At 39.0% G+C, this 24,434-nt stretch overlaps 2 protein-coding genes across 9 annotated transcripts in view; one reads left to right on the forward strand and one right to left on the reverse strand.

Annotated features, from left to right (window-relative positions):
- LOC105672861 (protein bric-a-brac 1-like) overlaps positions 1-13,348 on the forward strand; it is a 340,962-nt gene extending 327,614 nt beyond the window's left edge. For all 3 annotated transcript variants that reach the window (XM_067359977.1, XM_012368048.2, XM_012368051.2), the window contains 4 exons: positions 2,490-2,670; positions 4,343-4,428; positions 5,451-5,687; positions 6,215-13,348. In XM_067359977.1, the coding sequence (XP_067216078.1) occupies positions 2,490-2,670; positions 4,343-4,428; positions 5,451-5,687; positions 6,215-6,729 (1,019 nt within the window). In that variant the 3' untranslated portion in view covers positions 6,730-13,348. The remainder of the gene's footprint in view (positions 1-2,489; positions 2,671-4,342; positions 4,429-5,450; positions 5,688-6,214) is intronic.
- A 212-nt stretch (positions 13,349-13,560) lies between these two features.
- The window catches only part of NUCB1 (Nucleobindin 1), a 63,067-nt gene continuing 52,193 nt past the window's right edge, over positions 13,561-24,434 (reverse strand). The window contains exons 1-13 of one of the 6 annotated variants that reach the window (XM_067360185.1): positions 18,543-18,717; positions 17,310-17,354; positions 17,154-17,215; positions 16,926-17,055; positions 16,739-16,846; positions 16,246-16,467; positions 16,032-16,137; positions 15,840-15,916; positions 15,667-15,769; positions 15,389-15,569; positions 15,143-15,299; positions 14,655-14,702; positions 13,561-14,566 (exon numbers count right to left, since the gene is read on the reverse strand). In XM_067360185.1, the coding sequence (XP_067216286.1) occupies positions 14,048-14,566; positions 14,655-14,702; positions 15,143-15,299; positions 15,389-15,569; positions 15,667-15,769; positions 15,840-15,916; positions 16,032-16,137; positions 16,246-16,467; positions 16,739-16,846; positions 16,926-17,051 (1,647 nt within the window). In that variant the 5' untranslated portion in view covers positions 17,052-17,055; positions 17,154-17,215; positions 17,310-17,354; positions 18,543-18,717 and the 3' untranslated portion in view covers positions 13,561-14,047. Of the gene's footprint in view, positions 14,567-14,654; positions 14,703-15,142; positions 15,300-15,388; positions 15,570-15,666; positions 15,770-15,839; positions 15,917-16,031; positions 16,138-16,245; positions 16,468-16,738; positions 16,847-16,925; positions 17,056-17,153; positions 17,216-17,309; positions 17,355-18,542; positions 18,718-24,434 lie in introns of those variants that run through there. The other 5 variants (XM_012368119.2, XM_012368118.2, XM_067360174.1 and 2 more) reach the window with 5 other exon arrangements.

Consider the following 24,434-nt stretch of genomic DNA (forward strand, 5'->3'; position numbering starts at 1 on the left):
CCAGCAATTATCGATCAACACGCGGCAATTAACGTCGAGAGTTGGTCGATCGGTCTCCCAGAAAGATATAATGCCGCTTACTCCCCGCAGCTCGATAAAGACACGAGCCAGATTTTAAGATAAGTCGTTGGAAAAGTTCCATTGCCAAAACATTCCAATGTTGTCGTGATAAAAGCAAAAATAGCGTGTATATATCGACGCTGTATTAAACATTCCGCGATACATCGATCGATTGTCCAAAGGTGGCCCGTCGCGCGAGGTCTTCTACATCATCGTTCTCGCGAGCTCGTTGAAAGCGACGCGCTTCTCTCTTCGGCGACGCGCTGGCGTACTTCTCGCGTCACATTATCGTCGATCGTCGCCCCTCGGGGGCGACTTACAGCTCGCGTATTTACGAGCGGCGCGTTAATTGAATCCTGGCGAGAACGATGTAACATTACACCGTCGTTATCGTGCGTCCGCTAAGAGTGCGACACGCCGACTGCGGCGAAGTGTGCTTTTGCGAACGGGAAAGAGAGAAAGATGGTGCGAGGAGAGAAAATTAAGTGTGAATGAGCGGTATTAAAATAGGCGTATACGACATTCTCCGATAAAATATCGAGAGTAAGGGACGATATCTCGCGAGCGGCCGTAAAACCGGTCGCGTTACAATGGTGCTACCCTCGCGTGGAGATAATCACATCGCGCACAAAGTGTAATCCCGCGAAATCCGCGAGTCGTTCTCTCGGTAGGAAGGATGATTTCCCTATGGCGCTTCGATGAAGCCAGATTAGATTCCGAACGGAACGCAATGCCGTGAGGGACGCGATATAAAAGCTGTAAGTTCCGTATGAAAAATCGTCCGAGAGATGTCTGTCGTAGAACAAAGAGCCTTTATCGTAACTCCGCTCGTAGCTCGAAAACGAGAAAAATGTACTTAGTGCCTTTTTAGATAAAATAAAATGCAAGATAAAACAAATATAAAATTAATCGTGACATCGGAAGTTCCGAGATCCGCATTCTCGTCGCACTCCGGCGTCGTAATCGGCGCCAAATATAGCGTAATTTCGACCGCGAGTTCTCCCTGAGTATTCGAACGATGTATAACATGAGACGAGGATTTAGCGCTTGAATGCGCCGCAAGAATGCGGGTCTAAGAATAGACGGAATAGCCGCGCGCGCGTTTTCCAATGAATTGTATTAATCGTCAAATTGGTCAGGAGGCTTAATTAGAGCCAATAACTTAACTATTAAATAATCGTTGCGAATTGAGGCCGGCCATACGTGCCATACGCGAGCGACGGAAGTTACTGTAAACGTCGCCGCCGCCGGACATTTCTTTCGCTCGTCACCTCGTTAGTTTCACCGCTCTTTTTACGTCATAAATTTTATTAGATTGATTCCGTAAGATATCTTCTTGACAAATTTGTCCGCATGCAACGTTGAAAAATACTCTACCGAGGAAACTCTCAATGCATTGACAGTATGTGATAAATCAAGAGTGTGGTAAAAAAGTAACGTATACTCTGTATTGCAAGAATCCTAACTTGTGGCATTCCGATGCCATTATATTAAAATTAAAATAAAGCAATCATAAAATTAAAGAAATTAATGACAGTGATTGAAATTGCATAATTTTTTTGTCTTCTACTTGTAATTTAAAAAATCAAATGTTTAGCGTGAAATGGAATTTATTGGAAATGATTAATTTCAATTTTATTTTCTTACGACGATACCAATAAAGAGCTCAAGTTACTTTGTATGTAATTATAAATTCCGCTAATCAACGATAATTATATACAGGATATTCGTTATTAAAACCGATGCGAAACGTATTTTTAAGTGTTCCGATTTCCTACTTTAAGATGTGTTTAGAATATCCACTGTAGCTCTCGAGAGTTTTCGCGTCGCAATAATCATTTGTTCACGTTTAATTGTTGATGTTAGATAACGTTAAGTGACATTAACGTAACACACGTTAACGCTAATACGCGATACGCTTGTTTCGTTAAGCGACGATTTTATAACACTCTGTAACGATTGTATGACGACGGCAATATAGTCGATATTTGCGTTTCACCTAGAAAGACGTAATTCCTAAGACTTACTTCGCCAACCTGTTCACACACGTGCACACGCGCGCACGCATATACAAATACACACACCTGTCTTCCTTAAGCGCCGTTTTCCAGCTCCGCCCACGCTCAAGGTATAAACCGTAGATGCACCTGCGTGCATCAAGACCGCGCGTATCGATTCAGCGTAAAAATTGCACATCGTGGAATCGAGACGATTCCCCCTCGTTTTGATCGCGCGATCGATCGCGCGCGAGAGTGAAGGTTTTTTTTCGAGGGTTTGCGCGCGATAAACGGTCGATTAATAAAAAAGTCATGCAATAAGAAGGATATTTATTCACCCTAAACCTCTCCCCCAACTCCTAACCTGATTGATCACCTTTGACTAATAGCTGCCTTTCTGTGTTTTTTCTTTTCACGGGGGGCGTTAACTAGCAGACAGCTACCAGTATCAACTGCAGTCCATGTGGCAGAAGTGCTGGAACACCAACCAGAGCCTGGTGCACAATCTGCGCTTCCGGGAACGCGGACCCCTCAAGTCCTGGCGACCTGAAACAATGGCAGAGGCGATCTTTAGCGTGCTGAAGGAAGGACTTTCTCTCAGTCAAGCGGCAAGGTACGTTCTCAACAATCTTACACGCTTAGTAATTTCAATATATTGTTTCATATTCAAAATAATAATATAAATAAAAATATGTTTAATTAATATTTTGATTGCAAAAGCCGATCTTCGATCGTTAATTATTAAAACATAAGAGATATTTGGACATTTTTGTTGAGGAAAAAAATCGACTGCGAGACATGATTTATTAAAAAAAATACTGCGATGAAAATAGGATAGAGCCCGCGTGTCCCGTGTAATATTAATATAAATCGATACTGCATATTAATTTTAAAAATACTCGAACGTTTTCAATATGATTTGTAAAAAATTATTTATGTTATTTAATTGCGCTTTTTCGGCGTGTATTGCGTATAATATATTTATATATTGACCGGTATAAAACACGTTAATTTAAAAAAAAATATTGCCTCCGACGTGTATTAATGCCTCCAACGCAGAAATAATAAATTCGGTTGCAATCATTTTCTGTATACGATTTATATATTATATCCGTCGCGTGTATAACGGAACCAATAATAAAATTAATAATAGACACCGCGCAGTTGCATAAAACTTGTGCGCGCGACATTCGACATTAATGCGATGAAATGCGTTAATATAAAAAAAATGAAGAGTTATTTTAATTATTTATTCCAAGAGTTCGCCCCGACAGGTCGGCGTGTTCTTGCAACGTTAATAAATGATACGCGAAAGATAAATACTTTATGCGAGTTTATACCGCCGTTGTTTCCTCCGTGCGGCAACTCACGCAATGTAGCGAGTAAATAGTTAATATTGTTATATAAATGTCTTATGATGCGAGGCGCGTACAATAGAGTCGAGTTATTACGCAATGAAAAATTCCTGGAAATTACTGCATCAGGCATACCTTATCGCCGCGCCTGAATCATGCTAAATAATCGTCTGATCTGCTGCTACTCAAAGCAACTGCTGCTGCTGCTGCTGCTGCTGCTGCTGCTTGAAAATCGTTTGCGCGGGCGTCGTAAAGTCTGTATCACATTTGCGTAACAATGTCGACTCGTCGTTAAAGGGATTTCTTTTAATTCGCGTACAAAGCGACTCGATAAAGCACGGCTTTACGAGCCGCGATAATTTTTATGATAATCGATTCGACGATCGATAACACGCCTAATACTTTCCGCTGTAATATCACTACTATAAATAACGCTCTATAATTTTCTATTTGATATGAATATCTGTCTTTCGCGATCGAAGTCGTTAACTTGGTTAATATTTTAGCTTGCGAGTAAGTAAAACAATCAAATATAACAACAATCGCACGAGTAATGATGAAATATAAGACGAGTGAATTTCTAGTGAATTTCTTGCGAGGAGTGCCGTATATTATTTTGTTAAACGCACCAGTGTCATCGCTAGTATTCCCCACGCGGTTGCATAATTTCGAGAGATTGCATAATTTCCATCGCTATGCATTCAAATACGTTTGGTTGAATCTTTCATCCCATCGGTATGGTAAAATTAATATAAATTAAAGTGAAATGAGATGAAATGGGATAAAGATAAAACGAAGTAATATTAAAACGAGGTTAAACGAAATAAAATGACGTAAAGGAAAATGAGAAATATAATGCGATGTAAGCTGAAATATAATGAAGGAAAGAAAGCTGCGAATTAATGTATGTATCTCGTTTCTGCCTTTCAGAAAATACGACATCCCCTACCCGACGTTCGTCCTGTACGCGAATCGCGTGCACAACATGCTGGGTCCTAGCGCCGACGGCGGGGCCGGTGAGTTAGTTACCATTTTCAGTATTCAGTATTCCTCTGAGAACGCCTCCGTTGCTCAATTATAATGTATTATTTCTCGATGATAAGGACGAGATTAATGCGGACATTAGATCGAGATTTTAAGACAGCGAGCGGGGTTATTAACGTCGAGAATATCGAGACTTATAAGTGGCACATTTTAGAAACATTTTCGAATTTACATTTTGCCTGGAAAATAAAATAAAAAAGATTCACGTATATTCGCTTCCCAGAATAAAAGAGATTTCGTCATTTTTCCTATTTTCTTCTATAAATCTAAACTTTCGGGATTTGAACACAAATCTAAAATTCGCCATGCGCCTAACTCTTGAATTTAACGTTCGATCGTCATCCCCAAGGCGTTCTCAGGACCCTAGTTAGCTGCGCAGAGAACTTGCCTGATGGACCGCGACCGCGTGGCCAATTGTAAATAGTTAAGCGACGGCCGGTCAGAGGAAGAATAGTCTAAAGACTCAGTTACGCTCGTAAAAGCCGTAATTACATCGTGCAATTACATCGGCGCGTTACGGCCGAGCTAGAACTTGACTGTAACGTTTACAATTAGCTACGCATCTACCGCTTTATTAGCATGTCACACCCGGTACATTGACCTATCCCATCGTTAAAACATACTTTTATCAATTATTCAGTTAATGGTCAATTGTAAAATCTTCCTTAACAATTATCTCCGCTTTAACTCGCGTTTCGGTTTAGTGTTCGAGTCATTTTGTTTCGCGCGAGAAATTTATTCATTGATAAAATCTAAAAACCCCTTGTCGGCGATTTTGTCCGCGTATTTTCGAAATACTTATTCGATACCGAATGCCAGTTCAAATGCTGCCGGAAATTTCGCAGTCATCAGCGATTGCGGAGGCACGCGCGCGGAAAATGTATAAAAGACGGGTAATCACGGCGGACGCACAATCTTAGAACCAATTTGCAGTGAAATGTATTTTTCTTCTTCGTCCCTTTTCTCCAACCCCTATCATCCCGTCCACCTGTAGATTTGCGCCCGAAGGGGAGAGGACGACCGCAGAGGATCCTGCTGGGCGTCTGGCCGGACGAGCACATCCGCGGTGTGATTCGCGCGGTGGTATTCCGCGACGGGCACTCACCCCACATCGTCAAGGAGGAGCCGACCACCATGTACCCCAGCCTGGCGAACTACGCCTGCAACGGTCCGGAAGGTGCGGTCAGCCCGGGTGCGGCGGCCGCAGCCGCGGTCGCAGCGGTCGCTCAAGGTAACAGCGCGATCTCCTTTTTTCTCTCTTTCTTGAATTTTTTCAAGAACAGCAATTGTAACTTTACTTAGAGAAGTTGAGATATTCGTTTCATATAAAATGCAATCGTATTCAAAATGGAGATTAAAAATTATAAAGTTTCGGCTATTTCTTTTAATTCACACTTGGAAAGTTTCTAAACGATTAAAAGTTTCTTTTTTTCTTAAATTATTTTCTTAAGAGTTCTGGACGTCAAGAATTAGCATCTCAAAAATTCCACGGGGAAAATATTACGATTCAAATCAATCTTAAGCAAAATAAACAAATTTCTATGAATTTTATATATCGGAAGTGGATAAACAAATCACTACAAATTCCTGTTTGCATTTAATCGCTACAGGTTTTCAAATATATGAAGAATTCTAAAAATTTTTGAAGAAGACTCTGAGTATCCTAAAGAAAATCAACTTCTAGTCAATTTTTAGACAAGGAAGCTATTATAAACCTATGAAAATTTCAAGCTCTATATCATCCTAATGATCCACCAGGTCTACGACACCAAATGTGCAGTATGGTAGCGGCGGCACACTCGCAACAGCACGATATGATGGCGACGAATCTATCGACGAGCCTGTCCACCAACCTATCGTCGAACCTGCAGGCGGCAATGCAGGCGAGCCAGCATCACAACAACAACAACACGAGCGGCAGTAATGCGAGTCTTGCCGGCAGCGCCGGTGGCAACAACAACGGCAATTCCCCGTTGAATCTCGGCCTGGCGAGCCCAGGCTCGGGCGGCCCGCCCGAGAGCCCGATGGAGAGTCCCCTAGCGAGCCCGCTGGGCCCGCTGATGGATCCGGCGGGCCATATACCCAGCAGCGTGGAGGTCGGCATCGGCGTGAGCGGCATGACGTACAAGCCGGCGCGGAGCTTCGTCAGTCCGCGCCCGGAGACTCTCTTCCAGGAGGACATCGCCGACCTGGTGAAGAGTCCCCACGGTCTCAAGGACAAGGACAAGATCCCGGTGAAGCTCGAGCCGCTCACGGATTCACGCTGCGAATAGTAAGCCATCCACGGTGGCTGTCGCGAAACGAGGAGGAGGTACGACGCCGTTGCCTCTGCAGGATCGCCGCAGGCCGAGGTGGCAGGACGAGGAGCGCCGATGATCCTGACGAGGACCTCTCTCTTCGAGATTGTCAGGCCTACCGATCGGTAGGCAAGAGGGTCGGCTTCGACGCTTCCCGCGGAAATTCGACCTTCGTCTGATTCGCGACACCTCACCTCCTTGCGGCAGTTTATAGTATATAACCGCATACGCGCGATTCTGAACATTGTACGCGAGCGCGACGTACTGTGCATACGAGTATGTTAGAGGGATGTTCGAGAGAGAGAGAGAGAGAGAGAGAGAGAGAGAGAGAGAGGCTTACAATCAAAAGAAATAAAAAAAAATTGACAGAGACACACAGAGTGTGAAGGAGACGACAAGCGAGCGTCGAGAGTTTCTCGCCTGGCTCAGCTTCGGGGAAGGACGATCGAGCGATAGCGGCTCGTCCTAGATGAGGGATCGTTCGATCGATCCTTCGGCAGCAGGGAAGAAGAAACGCAGAGAGACGAAAAAGAGAGTAACACCTTCTTCTAGCAAACGTACTATAGCTATTGGGTCGCCGGCGCCTCGCGAGCGCGCCGCGCCACCTTTTTCCAATCTAGATAGTCGTGTCATCGTCGTGTCGTACAGACTATGTACATGTAATAAAGGTAAAAACCTACACGTCACACTTCCACACGAAGCACACACGTATGGACGTACATACATACACACACAAATACACGGTCACACACAAGGTACATACTCGAAATTTATACCTACGCATATACGATAACTGTACTTTTAATGCCAAATGTATAATAACTCGTAAGGAGTCGCCTACTGCCGAATGATGGATTACTCGAGACGGAGTATCGACGAGAAAGTAAGCCGCCTCGAACAGGACTTATACATTATACTATCCTTACACAACGTGTCATGGATCAGTTTGTACATTGTGATTTTTAGTTATCGCAAGAATTCGCTTTGAATTATGTTAAGAAAGTAAAACTTTATTAACAGTATTGTGAAAGTAATAGATTATAGAATTTGTAAATCTATATTTTTTTCTATTCCTGTAAATTATTTTGAGAACAAAGTGTTGTTTTTAAAAAATAGATCTGGTTTTAAGTTAAGCGCTCCGGATAGGTAAATTGCTTTGAAAAGCCAAGTACATCAAGTATCTTAATAGTAATGAAAGCAAGAGCATCTTGCGCGCGGTAAATTTTACTATGAATCTCTCTTACAATGAAACGGGAAATCTCAATTTTTGTCCGCGACACTTTGTGCAAGAGCGTTATCTTTTTAACGCCAGGCAGTAAGCGACATCACCGATCTAAGCTCGATAAGTAAGGGAGATGTACAAAATTCATTATGACTGTCTACCAAGCAAGCAAACGAGCAAAAAGAAAAAAAAATTAGTGAAAGAGAGAAAAAGCGAAAGAGGGAAAAAGGTACGACAAAGTATTTAGAGATGGAGAAAACAAATTCAACGGCTTATAAAGCGAGCACACTCTAGGCCGAGATGATCGCTGTAACGTTATTAAGTATAATGATTGCCTTCCTGCCATATTTGGGGTATGCCAAGTATAAAAATTATAAGGTTTAGGGATTAGGGGACGAGAAACTGTGGCTCGACACGACGACCGTGTCGAAATTTCGGTGAGTTCGGCGACCACGAATGCGTGTATCGGTGCGAGATTGCGAACCTGAATACGAGCCTGAATGCGAGCCTGAATGTGAGTGCGAACGCGATAGTATAAATGGCAGAGCGGGTGGACTGGGGAAAGCCCTCAGTGTGGTGCATGCTCTTTTTTTGAAAGATCGTGCTATTTTTCAAAATTTTACACGTCGCGCGTGATTCCGCGAAGGGACCCCGGGTCCTTCGACAATCGAAGAACGAGTCGTGCCGACCAGTTAAAGTAAAGTATTTTAATACCGAGCAAAATTATGGATAAGTAGAATTTGCCGAATTTTGTAACTGATCGTCTGTGCTAAATTCGGTTCTAAAACTTCATACTTGATTATCGTCAAGTATCACCTTTCAATCCTGTTAATATGGAGATTCTTATTTGATCAACGTTACTATAAATGAGCGGGATATTTTTCATATTAATCCTAAATATATCTGTTGCAAAAACGAATTTTCTGGGGATTCTAAATGTCGACACGCTGGTTCGGAAGAGAGAGAGAGAAAGAGAGCGTGTATGTGTGTGTGAAAGTGAGAGAAAGAAAGAGTATGAAAGAATGAGAGAGAAAGAGACTCCTTGTAAGTGTAAAAAGTAAACAAAAAAAAATTCGAAGTGGCCTTCGGTGAAAGGGAAAGATCATCGCTTTTCGCTTTTGCTCGTATGAGGCTTTTGGCGAAATGAGCCATCCGTGTTATCCGTTTGTCTGGGAAACTTTACGGAAGAGAGGGTAAAAAAATCGTTGAAGGAAAAAAATTGATTCTCGCGCCACGCTCATGCAGCCAGGAGATTTCTAATAAAAAAAAAAAAAGAAAACGGAAGAAGGGAAGGGAAAAGAGGATCGCGCGTTCGTAGCACGTATCGGGGCGATTAGAAAACGAAACATCGGGCATGCCAAAAATAAAAAAAAAATGTAATACGTTATTCTTGATACAAGCGATTTTTTGTGCGAAAATACGACGGCGTCGCGAGGCGATGTGAACGGCGAGTTATTAGTATACGCGTTGCGATATTTCGATCGACCACGTTTTTCATTTCGGCGAGAATCGGAAAGTGCGAATTCTATTTACCATTTAGGCATAATGTGTTCAAACGTAAATTCGCGCGAGACGTGCGGCGGCAAAACAAAAAATAAAGAAGGGTTACGCGAACGGCGGGGTAAAATTTAGTGGAGACGCGCAGCCCGAGTCGCGAAAAATTCAGATGCGAGAGAGAAAGAGAGAGAGAGAGAAAGAGAGAGAGAGAAAGAAAGGAGAGAAAGAGAGGTCGCGAGAGCGTGGGGAAGAGAGAGCGAATGCGGAAGAGTTTAAAATTTAAATATTGTATAAAAAGAAAAAAGTAGTAAGTGCCTTCCAAAAAAAAATTTTAAGTGTCCCGTAGACCGTGACCACTTGACTAAGCGACGAGAAAAGTCATTCGAAATTCTGCTGAATGCATTATTACGTGAGATCATGTTTGTAGATGCGTTGCGTAATACCGACTCGCTCCGTTCTCCTTGAATCGATACTTCTGTTGATTATTTTTATCTTTAAATAAATCAAATCTGTGACGTGTGTGTATATCACGCTTTGATGTCGATATGCAAATCTTCACCTTTTCAATGTGCAAATTTTTGGATTATTCTCAAATTGCCCGCCAAAATATTCGCTCCTTGAAGTTTCTCAAAAATGGCAAACTCGCGATAAACTTTTAATTATACTTGGTTAACCGACGAACTGTCCTACATGTCGAATACGCAATGTATATACGAACTCGGTGTGCGTGTCAGAATGAATGTCCGAAGCAACAAACTACCCGACAAAATTTGTGTTTTGGATCAATCCACACAGGTAATACCCTGAATGGCATATTCTCGAGATGTTTTCCTTTTTGGTTTCCCGGCAAAGCAAATAAAGTCGAACGTACTTTAGAGATAGGGGGAAAGAGCGTAAAAAAATGAAAGAGGAACAGCTGACCGACAGAACGGAGAACGGCTATTTCGAGAGGACCCTTTCGTTTCCACATTTTGATATATACATATATGTATCTGTGAACAGATGGTGAAAAAAAGAATACCTATATTACATACCTAAGACGTAAGTGAACAAAAAAAGCATCTAATACGCTATTATTGATATAGAACACAAAGTGAATATATATATGAGAAAAAAAGTATATTATATATATATAAATATATATAAATAAAAATTGATATATTGACGCTGTAGGATTATACTGAGGCTGAGTGCGTTTATTGCGAAAGAGAGAAAGAGAGAGAGAGCGAGAGTGAGAGAGATGAAGCGAGATAAAAAAAAACAAGAGGCCGCGGTTCTTTTTTCCGAACGTCGTCGAGGACGAAACAAAAGTTCACGGGCAGAGTTTTGCGCTAGGCGAACTAAAGGCTGATGGCTTTAGAGTCGAGAAGACAAAGTAGCTCGTAGGATTTTTATCGGGCCGACAAAAAAGAATAAACGTGCGTGACTCTGGCGCTACCTTAGAGCCAATTCTGTTTCAACTGGCGGACGCGTATCCCGTTTATCGATAGACGCACCGACTGCACATTTTACTTTTCTTCCACTTCAGCAAATCACGCCGCAGGCTTTGCACTAAATCGAAATCTAATTTCATAAATTTTATAATACTTTTGTCCGTATAATTAAGTAATTAAAATTAAACAGATATATATATTTTAAAACGTAAAAAAATTTAGCAGCTAAAAATATCTAGAGTGAGACTATCGATAACGCGGGACAGGCGATCCGGCGGTTTCAGATCACACGCATGCAGAAATCGATCGGCGAGAGCTTTCGTTCCACGCACGTGTAAAATCTTTCCTTTGATCGTCGTTATTGCCGCGGTATTGAGTGGTAAGGAAAAAAAAAAAAATAAAGCTGCGAGAAAGCGAGTTGCACAGCGAACAGCGACAGCCGATTATAAACAGAGCATAAGTAGTCTCCGTACACACGATTTACGACTAGTTTACAGAACGCGCGGCCGACGACGGCGTTTCCCGTGAAATAGCTCAAGCCGACGCGATCGCGCCTGAATTATTTGGAATCGCACGGGCCGCGCGATTGTGCGATTGTCCGATTCTCCCACACGACGCGCGTCGTCGGGGCCGCGTGAGGATACACACGCCGCGCGGTTTTTCCGTTTTCTCTACTATAGTTAACATTTAAGGAACAACTTAGATGTGGCATTTTTTTATTTCGCGAGAACTATTAGTCGAGCAATAGGATCGCACACTTTTCCGAACCCGGTTATTTAATCGCACACGAGCCCGAGTAACACATATTGTATACACATACATATACATACACGAAGGGAAACGCAGCAAAGAGGGTACAGACACGCGACACACATGTACATTCACACTCTCCAAGAAGCCGAGAGAACGAGATTGTTTGTCTTTACTGTAAATAGAGGACGAGCAGCATGTACGGCAAGGTTCATCGTTATCATTGTAACATGTAACATATTTATTTCGCGAGGAATTCTCGTTGAGATTCCCCTTTAAGTAGCCTAAGATCCGGATTTTATTTCCTTCCGCTCGTCGGAGGGCACGGAGCGAGCCGCACTCGGATTTCTTTCGAAGAGGAAAGTGATTTCTTTCTTTTCCGAAAGTGTTTTTTCACAATTGCCCGAGTGATCGGCGAGCTCTCAGACCTCTTCGGCATTGCCTCGATTCAGTTGCAAAGAGAAAGCGCGCGACGTTTGCAGAATTTAGAGAATCGGATTGATTTAAATTTATTTTGAAGTATTTCGCTGCTACCAGAATTTTTTTCATAATTTTTTGAACAGACATAAGTTTTCTTGTATTATCATAAACGTCAGAGTCTCATGTTACGATCGCGCGTTTTAGCAATTCTGCTTTTAATGCAATACAAGCTGTTTTCTGAATATTTGTACGATGAATACGAGAGATCTGTTAGAGCTACTTAAGAGTTTAAGATATTTAAGTTAATTATGATTTAAAAATTTATTAGAAATGACAAATCTTTAATAAATGTCTTATTTATTATTATAATTAAGAGATTTATTTAAAATGACAAATTTCTAATATAGATCTTCTTAAGAGTATAATTTAAAAGTTTATTGGAGAAAATGCGTATTTTTTTAGTAAACAATTATTATATTATGTTAATGATCTAGGAATTTATTTCTCGTATTCGCCGCACGGAATATTGAAAACCTGTCGTGGATGATTCAATCGAGACAGTGCAAGCGGAATCGTTACAATCAATTATAAGCGCGCTCGTCGCACTCGTCGTGTGCGACGACAATGGCGAACGGCAATATTTTATATAGTTACTATCGTTTTACTTTCCGCCTTTAAGAAAAACTGAGAAAAAGCACATACAGGCAAGTATTTCTTTTCAGTAGGTAGCCCAATTTGTTGGATAAGTCGCCCGTACCGATAGATTATAAAACAACGCGTGATAACGCGCGCGAGATGTAGCCGTGACGACGACTCGTGAAACGACGTTCGTTCCCGATTTACTTCGAAAAAGAAAAAGAAAAAAAAAAAAAGAAAAACGCGCGAAGACGTGCTGCTTCGCGCGCGATTTGTTTTAGTCACGGACGCAGAAACGCAAAATCGTTAGCCCATTATTAAACGCGTTTCCCCCTCAGATTTCTCCCTTCCCCATCCCGCCCCTCCCAGACTCGGCCCCGAGCCCAACTTTTATTTATTACCGATTAGCTCGTAAGATGACGTTCTACCGAGGTATGCTATACTTATAAATACACCCTATATATAGTGGAGTAAGCAAGTTACATTACCTACCTACCTACCTATCCGCGCGCTTGACGGGTGGAACAAACAGATGAATCACGCAATCATACATTTAAGTTGCTACTTGGCACGTATACCTAAGTAATATACTAACATAAACAGTATGCAATAACAAATAAATATGAGAAACGAATAATGCGTCTCTTTCTGTAAATTTATCCCTCCCTCAATATTGCTTTTTATCCTATTTTTCCTAAATTGTCTACTTGTCAGCAGAACTTTCATCAGAATTTTGCCATAAAAATCAGTTATCATTAAGAAACTTGGTTTTCACTCAACAAGGGAACTTAATCGTTGTCTGGGCCTTAATCGGTTTACGCAAGGAAATGTTGGAGCTCTGATGGATAGTCCTTTTTCAGAAAACATTTATTCCATAAACAATTCAGCAAGCATTTATACAATATAAATAATTTCTATTTATCGAGTATCTAATAAAAACAATCTTCCCTGAAAAAGATTGATTAATTTTGGTAAGTTTACTACAAATCCTTCAAACGAATTTGTTTAATACATTTCATCGTCTAAAAATCTTTGAACAGCATATTCAAAATAGCAAATTTGATAACTTGAAATAATATAAATAATTGTAACATTAGTATTGCAACTAGTATCGCATTAATATTTCCAATTAAAAATTTTTAGAACACATGAATAGTGTGAAAAAATTATACTTTCCTGAAATGAAAATTCCTGAAGATCTCATGTAACCTCTTGAATTCGAAAACTATTGAACTGATATTTTTTTTCCGCTTCACGCTTTTCACGCTGTTCACGCTTTGCAAAGAGACAAACTAAAAACGTTTATATCAACTATTCGATCGATATTTTGTATTATCTAGACCTTCTGCATTTTTGGTATACTATTCTGATGGAGTTCTTGATGAATGGATTTCGGATCTGGTTGCTGTGGAAGATTCTGGCTGCCTTGCACAGCTCCCTGATCGTTCGACGGAGCGTTAACCTGAGTATTCTGTGGCACTTGATTTTGTTGTTGCGTTTGTTGATGTATTTGATGAGGTGGCTGTCCCTGGTAATGTTGTTGAGCCTGCTGAGGTTGACCCTGGAATTGCGGCTGAACCTGTTGAGCCTGGAATTGCTGCTGCTGCTGCTGCTGCTGCGGTACTGGCACTTGATACTGCGCCTGCTGTGCTTGGTATTGTTGCTGCTGTGGAATCTGGCCTGGATAATGTTGCTGCGGCGGAACTTGAGGCTGCTGATAGGGTTGCTGTTGCGGCACCTGACCCTGATATTGCGGTGGCGGTGCTTGACCTACCATCGGTTGCGGCGGTACCTGTCCCGGATACTGCGAAGGATGGTACTGCTGAGGCGGTAACTGTTGCTGGTACGATGGGAACTGTGAAACAAAACGATGCGTTAAAAACAAATAATATCAAGTTTGCTAAGGAGTTTGCAAAATGCTTCACAGTTTTGCAGTTACTCACCTCGTTCTGTTGAACAGGTAGATGTGCAGTTTCAGGGGGTGGTGGTAACTAACAACAACAACAAAAAGTGCACAAGCTAAGTTAATTATTCTAATCACTACGGACGACACGTCTTTCGAAGCGACAGCGATAACGCCTACACAAGTTTGTCGAACGAGTCGTATCAAGTATGTCAAGTATGCTTATCGTGCTAGTAATTACGGTAGTGCGTAATTACGTCTACAAAAACGATCTACTCGATTAGAGAAACAAAAGAGTAAGACACTATAATTTTAGCTCGTACATGCTGTCGAAGAAGTGTATACTGAAGCGAGGAAGAAAATTTAAGTAACGCTCAAACCTGTATAAAAATAATATATAAAATGAAATCACTCGGCATATGCGGGGATTAAATCTTGTAGCAATTACTGCGACACACAACAATTTTTCTACTCATTTTTATGTGCACTCAAAACCACGCACAACAATTAACGATTAATCACGCTCACCATTCCTTTGGCAATCATTTTCTGGATCTCTTCCTGTCTACGTTTCTCAAAAGCTTCGTACTCCTGTTGAGAATAAATCTGTTGCTCATCTAGTCCTTGCCATCCTTCATCTTGCGAAAAATCTGGCTTTTTTGTTTGTTCCAAGAATTCTTCATAACTGCAATAAACAAAAACGCAAATAATACCATTTTTACGATTTTAATAATACATTAATGTAATTCCGAATGTGAATTTTGATTTGTATACCTAATGAGACCGTCGTGATTAAGATCAGCCTCGTTAAACACATGCTCTCTCATTCTTTCCATTTCTTCGCGCCTCTCGTAGATATCGTCTTCGGGGGCGCCATTGGTATAAAGTTTATCTAATTCTTTCAGGAACAAAGCCTTAACTTCATCCTGATCCCAGAAACCATTGCCGTCCAAATCTGAATTTATAAATATAGAAAATAAACTTATCTGAACTCTAATTTCCAAACGTAATGCTAAGAGAATCACTGTAATGTTAATTACGATAATAATTACCATGAAGGTAGAAGAATGTTTTGGGATTAAATTCTTGATTCTCCATATGATCTTGTTTCTCCCACACTTCTTCCAATTGTTGCTTGCTACCAGGATGATGCAACTGCAGAAATATGTATTGTTTATCAGCAAAGGAAAAGACTATTTATATCCATAACTGCATTCCAACTTACAGGTTTGTGATCTTTATGTTTTTTTTTCATCGATTCTAACTCCTCCTCGTATTTCTTCCTCTCTTCCTCCTTCAAGCCTTCCAAAATAAAATTGGTTAAATCAAAAAGTGTGATGATTAATACACTATTATACATATATACATATATATATATTGTATGATGAGTAAGCACCGAAGAGTTATGTTCTATTACCAGTATTACCCTTCATCTTTTGCTCTTCCTCGAACTTTTTCTCCATCTCGTACTCCTTGAACTCCTGACGTCTTCGCTTATCAGCCTCTGCCAAGTCCTTCGTGGTCTGCATATATTAATAACGATTATTAATGCATGGTTCAATGTATATATTTTTATCGAATGAGATAGACTGCATAAAAACTAGCTGCGCAAAAACTAATAACTGTCTTACCTTCGCGATCAATTTTTTCAAATCGTCTATCTCGAACGTATTCGTATTAGCGTGATCCAAATGCTCCGCTATTTTCAAATGCTCCATATCCAGACCATTTACCAAATTGTATTCCTTGGTAGCTAGATGCCTCAGCCTCTCCAATTCCTCTCGTTTCAATTCATCCAGCTTAGTTCTAACCTTATAATCCACGAATTGCAGTTCATGCGCTATCTTACCCGTCTGCAAACAAAAATATTACAATTGAAAATTACATTCAAAAATCTGAAACATATAAAAGACATCTGAAAATATTAATATTATATTAATATTTGATTTTAATCAAAGTATATAGTTTATTTTATATATAAAAAAGATTTTATATATGAAAATATATAGTTTATTTTAAAATCGCAAAGAAAAATAATTATCATTGGACATCACAAATAAAAAAATATTATAATCACAATGTATTTTATAATAATAATTTTGCAGGTACTAATATAATACTTACTCGTATATCCGCTTCATCGGCCTTTTCTAACTTTGCGCGAAAATCCGCGTCACTTTCCAAAGCGTCCACCACTTCCTTCAAATACCTGTGATATTCCAAATTGTTTGCCTGTAGAGACAAACAAGTTTTTATAATACTGTAAAATAACAGAAACGAAATAAATGAAATGAATCTAAAAGTATCTTACCGCATCTCCAGAGTCATCGACCTCGTTTTCTTTATGATCTCCGTCCTTTTTTTGTTGTGAAACCGGCGGCGCGACCGACGTTTGTATTATTAAAACTACTAAAAGTAGTGGTAGTAGGTACTGCATTTTTCTGAAGCGAGAGGAAAATACGAAACAATGAGAAATGATCAAAAGTTGGAAAAAATTTCCAATATAAAATAAAACGCTCACTTTGAGAAACGTACTTACATTGTCAATGTAATCGTATCTTCCTATTTTCTATCTAATGTATCACTTATTATTTGTCAAGGCTGCTCGATTAACAATAAGTGTAAATTGAATTAATTTAAATACTCCGTAAAAAAATTTACAAGAAGATAATCGATGACATTATCACTGACTTACATTGAAAGCCACATTCGACCTTATCCGTCAGACTTTTTACGTCACCTGACAGGATCGAAATATAAACATATGTACAAGAATGATATCGTGCAAATACATGCAAATACGTAGGCGTGCAATACCGCGCTGTGAAAAGACCAAACACGTAGAAATGTTGTTAATAAAAATGCGAAATGTTAAAATTATATGAATTCATGAAAACACATGCAAACAGCCATGAATTCTTGCGGTAATTTAAAAAATAAGCTTTTAAAAGTATAAAAGTTAGAAATTTTCACAGTTTGGTATCATGAAAAATCAAATGGCATAACAAATGAATAAAATTATTAGTCATAGTTACCATTAAGATACTGCAAAGATAAAGAAAATTAATAACATGAAGCAAGCAACAGAGCGATTTTCAAAGTGAAATACATGAATATATAATTAATAATTGTACAACCATGTAAAGATAATGCTGAAATAAACAAGACATTATATTAACATTGTAAGGACATCATGATTATTTAAAAAAAATGACAATGCAACTTGTTATTTTTTTCTTGCAGCAGAAACATATGTTACATACAATATAATACAATATAAATACATATTTTACATAACAAATTACAAACAAAATTTTCTTACAAAAGAGATGAGAATGAAATAAATAATGTAAAACATTGCACAATCAACTCTGCATATACATGTATTTTTAAATAATATTATTATTCTTTACATTATGTAAATACAAATATATTTTTCATATATTTTACATCATTTTTATTTTGTAATATTTTTGTATGTTTATTCTTGATTTTATTTAATATTCAACATATCTCGATACAACATATCTCTCACAATAAGTGTATAAAGCAACGATAAGAGTATAATGAACGATTATTATCATTTTTAACTCTGCTTGCTCAATCAATAAAACTTTATTGCAACACACCATTTGCTCCACATGTGTGCCGAAAGAGGACAATCTCACAGGCATGTATATGAGTTTGAAAATATCATGAGTGTGAACGTGTTAAAGCATGCAGAAAAACATACAACACCATCAAGGCCACAGACAAACGAGCGAGTGAAAAAATATTCGCGAGATTCGTGGTGAAAGTTCCTGCGTCAAGCGTAATGTTTAATCTCGGAGCAGTCAAGGGTTTCCCCGAGAACGGCAGTCGCGGTTAGATAACGAAGGCTTGTCAGATTAAAGGGCATCGATAAACTAGCAAGCTTAATGAGACTTACGTTAGCAGATATCCAGTCCAGTGTTCAAATGGCGAAGTAACTGTCAGATAGCCGGGTGCTTACCGTAGCAGCAAAAATAAAACGAGCCGAACGCAAAGGCAGCTAAATAGCACCTGCCAGCACTTACTGGCTATACAATCGGACGTAGTGAAGTATTACGAGAGAGGGAAAAATACGTAGCCAGCGCCCTCCAATATGCGATGGCCACGTGTGTAACGTCATATGTTGAATGAATAAAAATGCCGACCGCGTATGCGACAAGCCATGTGGCGTCTACACTAGATGGCGCTAGACGTCTTATTCACGAAGTTGATAGCATAAGACGAAATGAGCTCGCAAATCTCAATATTATCTTTTTATATTTTCAAATAAAAAAAGCCTAACGAGCGCATTCAGTTGCACATGCATGTAAAAAGATGTTAATCAAATGTCAAGTAGAAATATTTTTCAAAGAACGATTAAATAATTGAATAATAATACGATTCAGAATACGATAAACATGATTCAGAATATATATAATATAAATTTTTTTTATTCTTCAATAATAATAAATTAAAAATTTATGAGATGGAAATATATTGCACAAGACAATATAAAACACAAAATGTAACTTCTTCTGCTTATATGCAAATCTAATGTGGCATATTTTAATAATTTTAAAATAAATCCAATAATAAATATATGCAATATTTTGTATTGCCATATATTTGCATTCTTTTACATCAAGAAATCGAATATTAAACGATCAGTCTTATGATTTTGTTGCACAGAATCTTGAATTAACGAAATTAATTATTAAAAATTAAACATTGTGCAATTTAAATCAAATTAAATATTATTTAACCTTCTAAAGAAATTGCGCATCATTTAAGTTTATCGGGTGCCGCGTAACACAGATAATTACGGCTGTTTCGATTCGCAGCTCGATAGTTACACTGGCCGAGTGCCAGACATAGTCACGTACGTGCGGCTCATACAAACAAACCTACTGGCAGTCGCTGATGACTATCTTCCTACCGCACTAAGATCTAATTTATAAGATGCGAAGTTATCAAACTGAACTTTGACTTCAATTACAAAAGATGTCATTAATCTACAGCCATCAATTTTCCGCGAAATAAAATCCAGTAAGAAGCTCTCGATGTGTGTGCCGTGCAAAGTGAAACTCAATAGCGTTATAAGCATAATTAACTACAAGCGAGACAAGATTTTTTTGGCCACAAAAAGATGCCGAAATAATTAAAAGTAACTCTGTGAAAAGGTTGACCATAAAATTGGTGACCGAGTCGACTGAATTGTGAGGAAAAAAAAGTAAAGTTCGCGAGGCGCGACGTGTTAAATGCGGTGCCGCGGCAAAGTGAAAATCTATTACCGGACTTAAAGGCACGGGCCAATAACCCCATTTACGTTTTATGGCCGGCTGTTCTATCTCGATTTGGGCAGCAAGTAGGTTCGATGTGTTTCTCGCCCTGGAAACCGGAAAGAGAACACGGAGCGCGCGGTAAGAGAAAGAGCGACAAAAAGAGAGAGGAAGAAGGAAGGAAAGCCATATATCGATGCGAACGAACGAACACGCCGACAGGGCAAAGTGATCTCGAAGCATATACACGGGTGGGCACTAAAAAGTTTACAGCCACGCCCCGAAGTGATCGAAACCTGTATCGGACACGATTCTGCACTTGGCCTAGCTAAATGTCACTTTGGAACACCCGTGCCGTTTCGGCAATCTCGAACCAATCCACCGCGAAAATCGCACTGACATTCCTCGACTTCCGAACGGGATTTAAATTTCTTAAAAAAAAAAAGAATATCTTCTTATCAGATTTTAAATTCCAGAAAGGTTTTGACCACCGGTAGTGCTTACAACACGAGAAACTTGTGTTAAGTTTAAGAAATAACTGAACGGGATGAATCATCGATTTTCACCGTGAAAATTGCAACAACATTCTTCGACTTCCAATCGAAGATTAAGTTTTAAAAAGAAAAACCCATGTTGCAAACTCAATAAACTTCGTTTTTCATTATAAATTATATATAAATAATCAACAATATAATAACAACCAATAATTTTCATAATGTTATAATTGATTGCAATGTCTAATAAACAAAAGATTAATCTGAACACTTTGAGACTTTATAATGTTTTTAAAAAAATATTTAAAACTTTCAAGAAACAAGAATCCAGTTGTAATCTGTGTTCTGTATCTGTGTTCTAAAATAACAGTATTCCAAACTGATACTATTACGCCAGTTAAAATATCTTCGAATATGATAAATACTTAAATATCGTCATTGTCTTTGGTTATTCCTCCGTTGCTTCATTTGTATCGTTATCGAAAATATGTTCGATAAGTGAAATATCTCTATACGCAATATGGAATATTGTTACAAGCTAATCCTGAGTCCTCATTAGAGGAGAAACTGAATGAATATCGAACCCCCGTCGATGCAGGCAAGCGTGGATCACACACGCATTTTTACGTTCCGACTCCGAAATGACATGTGGAAGCCCGCTTTCCCCCCCCCCCCCTTCCACTTACCCGCTCACATCGTTCCGAAGAAGGTTTGAATTCCTGGCGTAGTCATTAGAACCGTATACCTGTGTCTATAATCTTTTGTAGTGGCCTGTTACCTTCGCCGAGCTACAATGCCTTGGAACGGGCCACAATGACCGACAAGTGTTTTCATATCTGATTGACCCATCTCCAGGGCAGGGCCTCCGACAAACGGCTAATTTTTCTTCCAGCTAACGACCTTCGTATACCTGACGTCCTCTATCTCGTACCCTCTCCTTCCATCCCTCCCGCCGCGCCCCCGCTGACCAATTTCGCTTCTTTTGTCTTTTCCCGCTGCTGCGCGTCGCTTTTTGCGTTCGCCTATCAACCGAAACTGCGAAGTCACCGGAAACGCTCACGAGCCGATTTCTCTTGTTTCAGATCGATATACCACTCTTCCCCGGATGCCCTTCTACCCTTCGCGACCCGCCCTCGCCCGCCTCTCTTACTTCTTTCGAAAACGCGCTTCTAACATAAGAGGAATCGAACTGGTGGCGCGCGGCGGCGGTGCGCCCGTTCGCCACTACTTTTGGACCACCTACCGCGCGAGAACGGCGTATCCTCTCATGTCCTGTCGAGGACCCGCCGTGAGGAGGTCCAGCTTTTTATACCGTTACTCACTTCTTTCGCAGAATCCGGCGGAGATTATAAAGAGAGCCTCGAGACACGTAGGAGAATCTTGTTTCGGTTTAAAGTACCTATCTCTTTTTCACCTTCAACAAAGCCGTGGGAAAGTGCAGAAAAGTGATTCATAAAAAACAAATTTTAACCGGAATGCTTCAAAAGAAAACTTGGTGGCTATTTTCCTTTCAGCTGAACATTTTTCTTCTGCTTAGAGGACAGCTTAGAATGTTACCCAGAATGCCTCTTTATTAGATAAGCGCTCACCGGAGATAACATGCATCTGTTGTTGTTTTTGTAAGTTTCTCATGAAATGCAATATTTTATTTCAGAAATAATATATTGCCGATCATAAATAACTAATATTATTTCAGAAATTCGATCTTGCGTTCAAAGCAATTTCATATTTTTCATAATAAAAAAAGAAATCTTGTTTATATGAAAAACATAAGATTGCTTTGAACGCAAGATCGAATTTTTTAAATAATATTAGTTGCCGATCTCAAAATATCAATCCGCGACTAACAATAGTATACGACATTAACATATTTGTCATTATTATTTTATAAACATATTAATATCGTAATAATGTAGTTCGATAGAACTCTAAAGTTAATAATGTACAATTTTTCTATTTTGGCGTAATTGCTCTTTTAAAAGTTATCTCTAGTTTTCACTTTATTATATCGTATAATCTTAGTCAGATGCAAACTCAACAAAATTTATGAAGCGTAAGAATCTTTATCGGAAAAGAATTTCTTAAGAGATATCTCTTCATGAGATAATTTTCGCACCACATTTCATTTCAGAATACTTATTTTTACACTTATTTTTCCTGCTTTCAATAAAGCAAAACAAATAGAAAAAAAAACAAAAGGAAACAATATGATGTTTGGTGCGATTACCTACCGCGCTCACGTGATAAGACTTATCTTACATTAAGTCAAACAAAAAAACATGTCCTTGATATTCTTGGACTTCAGTTTTCATATCTAAAACAGTCATTTGGTAAAAAAATTCTTTTGTGAACATTTGATTACTGTTTTATCACTGCTTTATTACTTACAGGAAAGAAATTCTCGCAGTAAAATTCTTAAATGAATTAGTCAGAAATAACTTTATGTTGTATTTGGTACTTTCGATTGTATGCTCGTTAATTCTGTTCAATTTTTAACTAAATTCTTTATTTATTTACAATTAAAACAATTAAAATAACTCAATTGTCAAAATATTGACTGTTGTTTTCTATAAGTTTACGACATCTATCAGACAGATTTAGTCATGAAAAATGACTGTGATTTCGAAAGGATAAAGTTTAAGGTTAGCAGACAGAATTGATTGGCACACCTAATATTCGTCAGCTAGTTTTGATTGATGAATGAATTCTTTTTTGTTTCTACTTAGCCAAAATTTTGTTTCGCTATTTATGTAGCCACATGTAGAAAATAATATAACTCGATAATTATATTTTAATCTAACTTATATGAAAATAATGTTAGACAGAATCGTGATACAATATGATTATCGTTAATTCTCCGGCCTCTCTCTTTTAACGAATCACTTAAATCTACAGTTCCGACACTGTCTCAGAGAATGAGACCGTCTTTTCGTCAAGTGTGCGACAAGTATTCGATACTAGAGTACCGACGAGCGCCGTCGCTAACCGCCGCCTTCAAGAATGGACATACGGAATTACGGAGTCGTCCATCGTGCAACCTCTCATTTCCCTCCTACTGCAATCAACGGCATTTAAGCCTGGCTTTCGAGCGTTTAAGCATTTAGCCGCTTCCGCCATATCTCGCGGTTGTCTTGTACCGGGCATACTTTTTTCGCGGAACCCGAATGGCTCTCCCGCATTTGGTTCCTAGAAGAACGGACGCGGCGATGCACGCTGACATGTCGTCGCATGCCGCCGTCAGATCTTCATCTGTACATCCAATCAACGACTTAGAAAATTCCGGTATTAATAATGAGTTACGACTTAAGCTCGTAAAAAATTCAAAATAATTAGTTCGATAAGTAGAATCGATATAGCGATTAAGTAGAATCGATAGCGCGAAATAATTGCAGCATATACTTTTCAATACAGTTAAAAACTTAATAACACATAATGGAAATGCTTATCATTAAGACAGACACCGTTGACACAGCTTGAAAATTTCAGATAAAAAAAAAACTCAAAAATATTTTGTACATCATTGCACATAAAATATCAGTTTATTAATGTTTTTCCAATAATTATGAAAAAAATAAGATACATGTGTATCGAAAAAATTTAGAATTTTTTATTTCAAAATAATATAATCGATATTTTAAATTTATATATAATTTTCAAATTTAGTATAAAAAATTCATCTTTACGATTGAATTATACGAATTTCCAAATTTCCTGTTTCCACAAATTTAGTATAACTTTAAAAAATTAAAGCATACTTTTGTAAAAGAGTCGTGTCAGTTTGTGTAGTAGATAATGTATGACTTAATCAGAAAACGTTTACTTCATAAGAGCGTTCTATAAAACATCCGATATTGGAATCCGATATTTCATATCTAGCTACTCAATATAAGGCAAAAGTCTCATATGTCTCGCGAGCTGCTTATATGTCTACATTATGTATCGCGATATCAATATCTTTCGAGTGAAAACCTGAATCCGCTTAGCTTCGCGAGTTCAACCACGCAGCCGCTTCGTGCGATCGCTCCCCTTTCGATATTG

Source organism: Linepithema humile, chromosome 1 (genome assembly GCF_040581485.1).
Source record: "Linepithema humile isolate Giens D197 chromosome 1, Lhum_UNIL_v1.0, whole genome shotgun sequence".
Classification (NCBI taxonomy): domain Eukaryota; kingdom Metazoa; phylum Arthropoda; class Insecta; order Hymenoptera; family Formicidae; genus Linepithema; species Linepithema humile.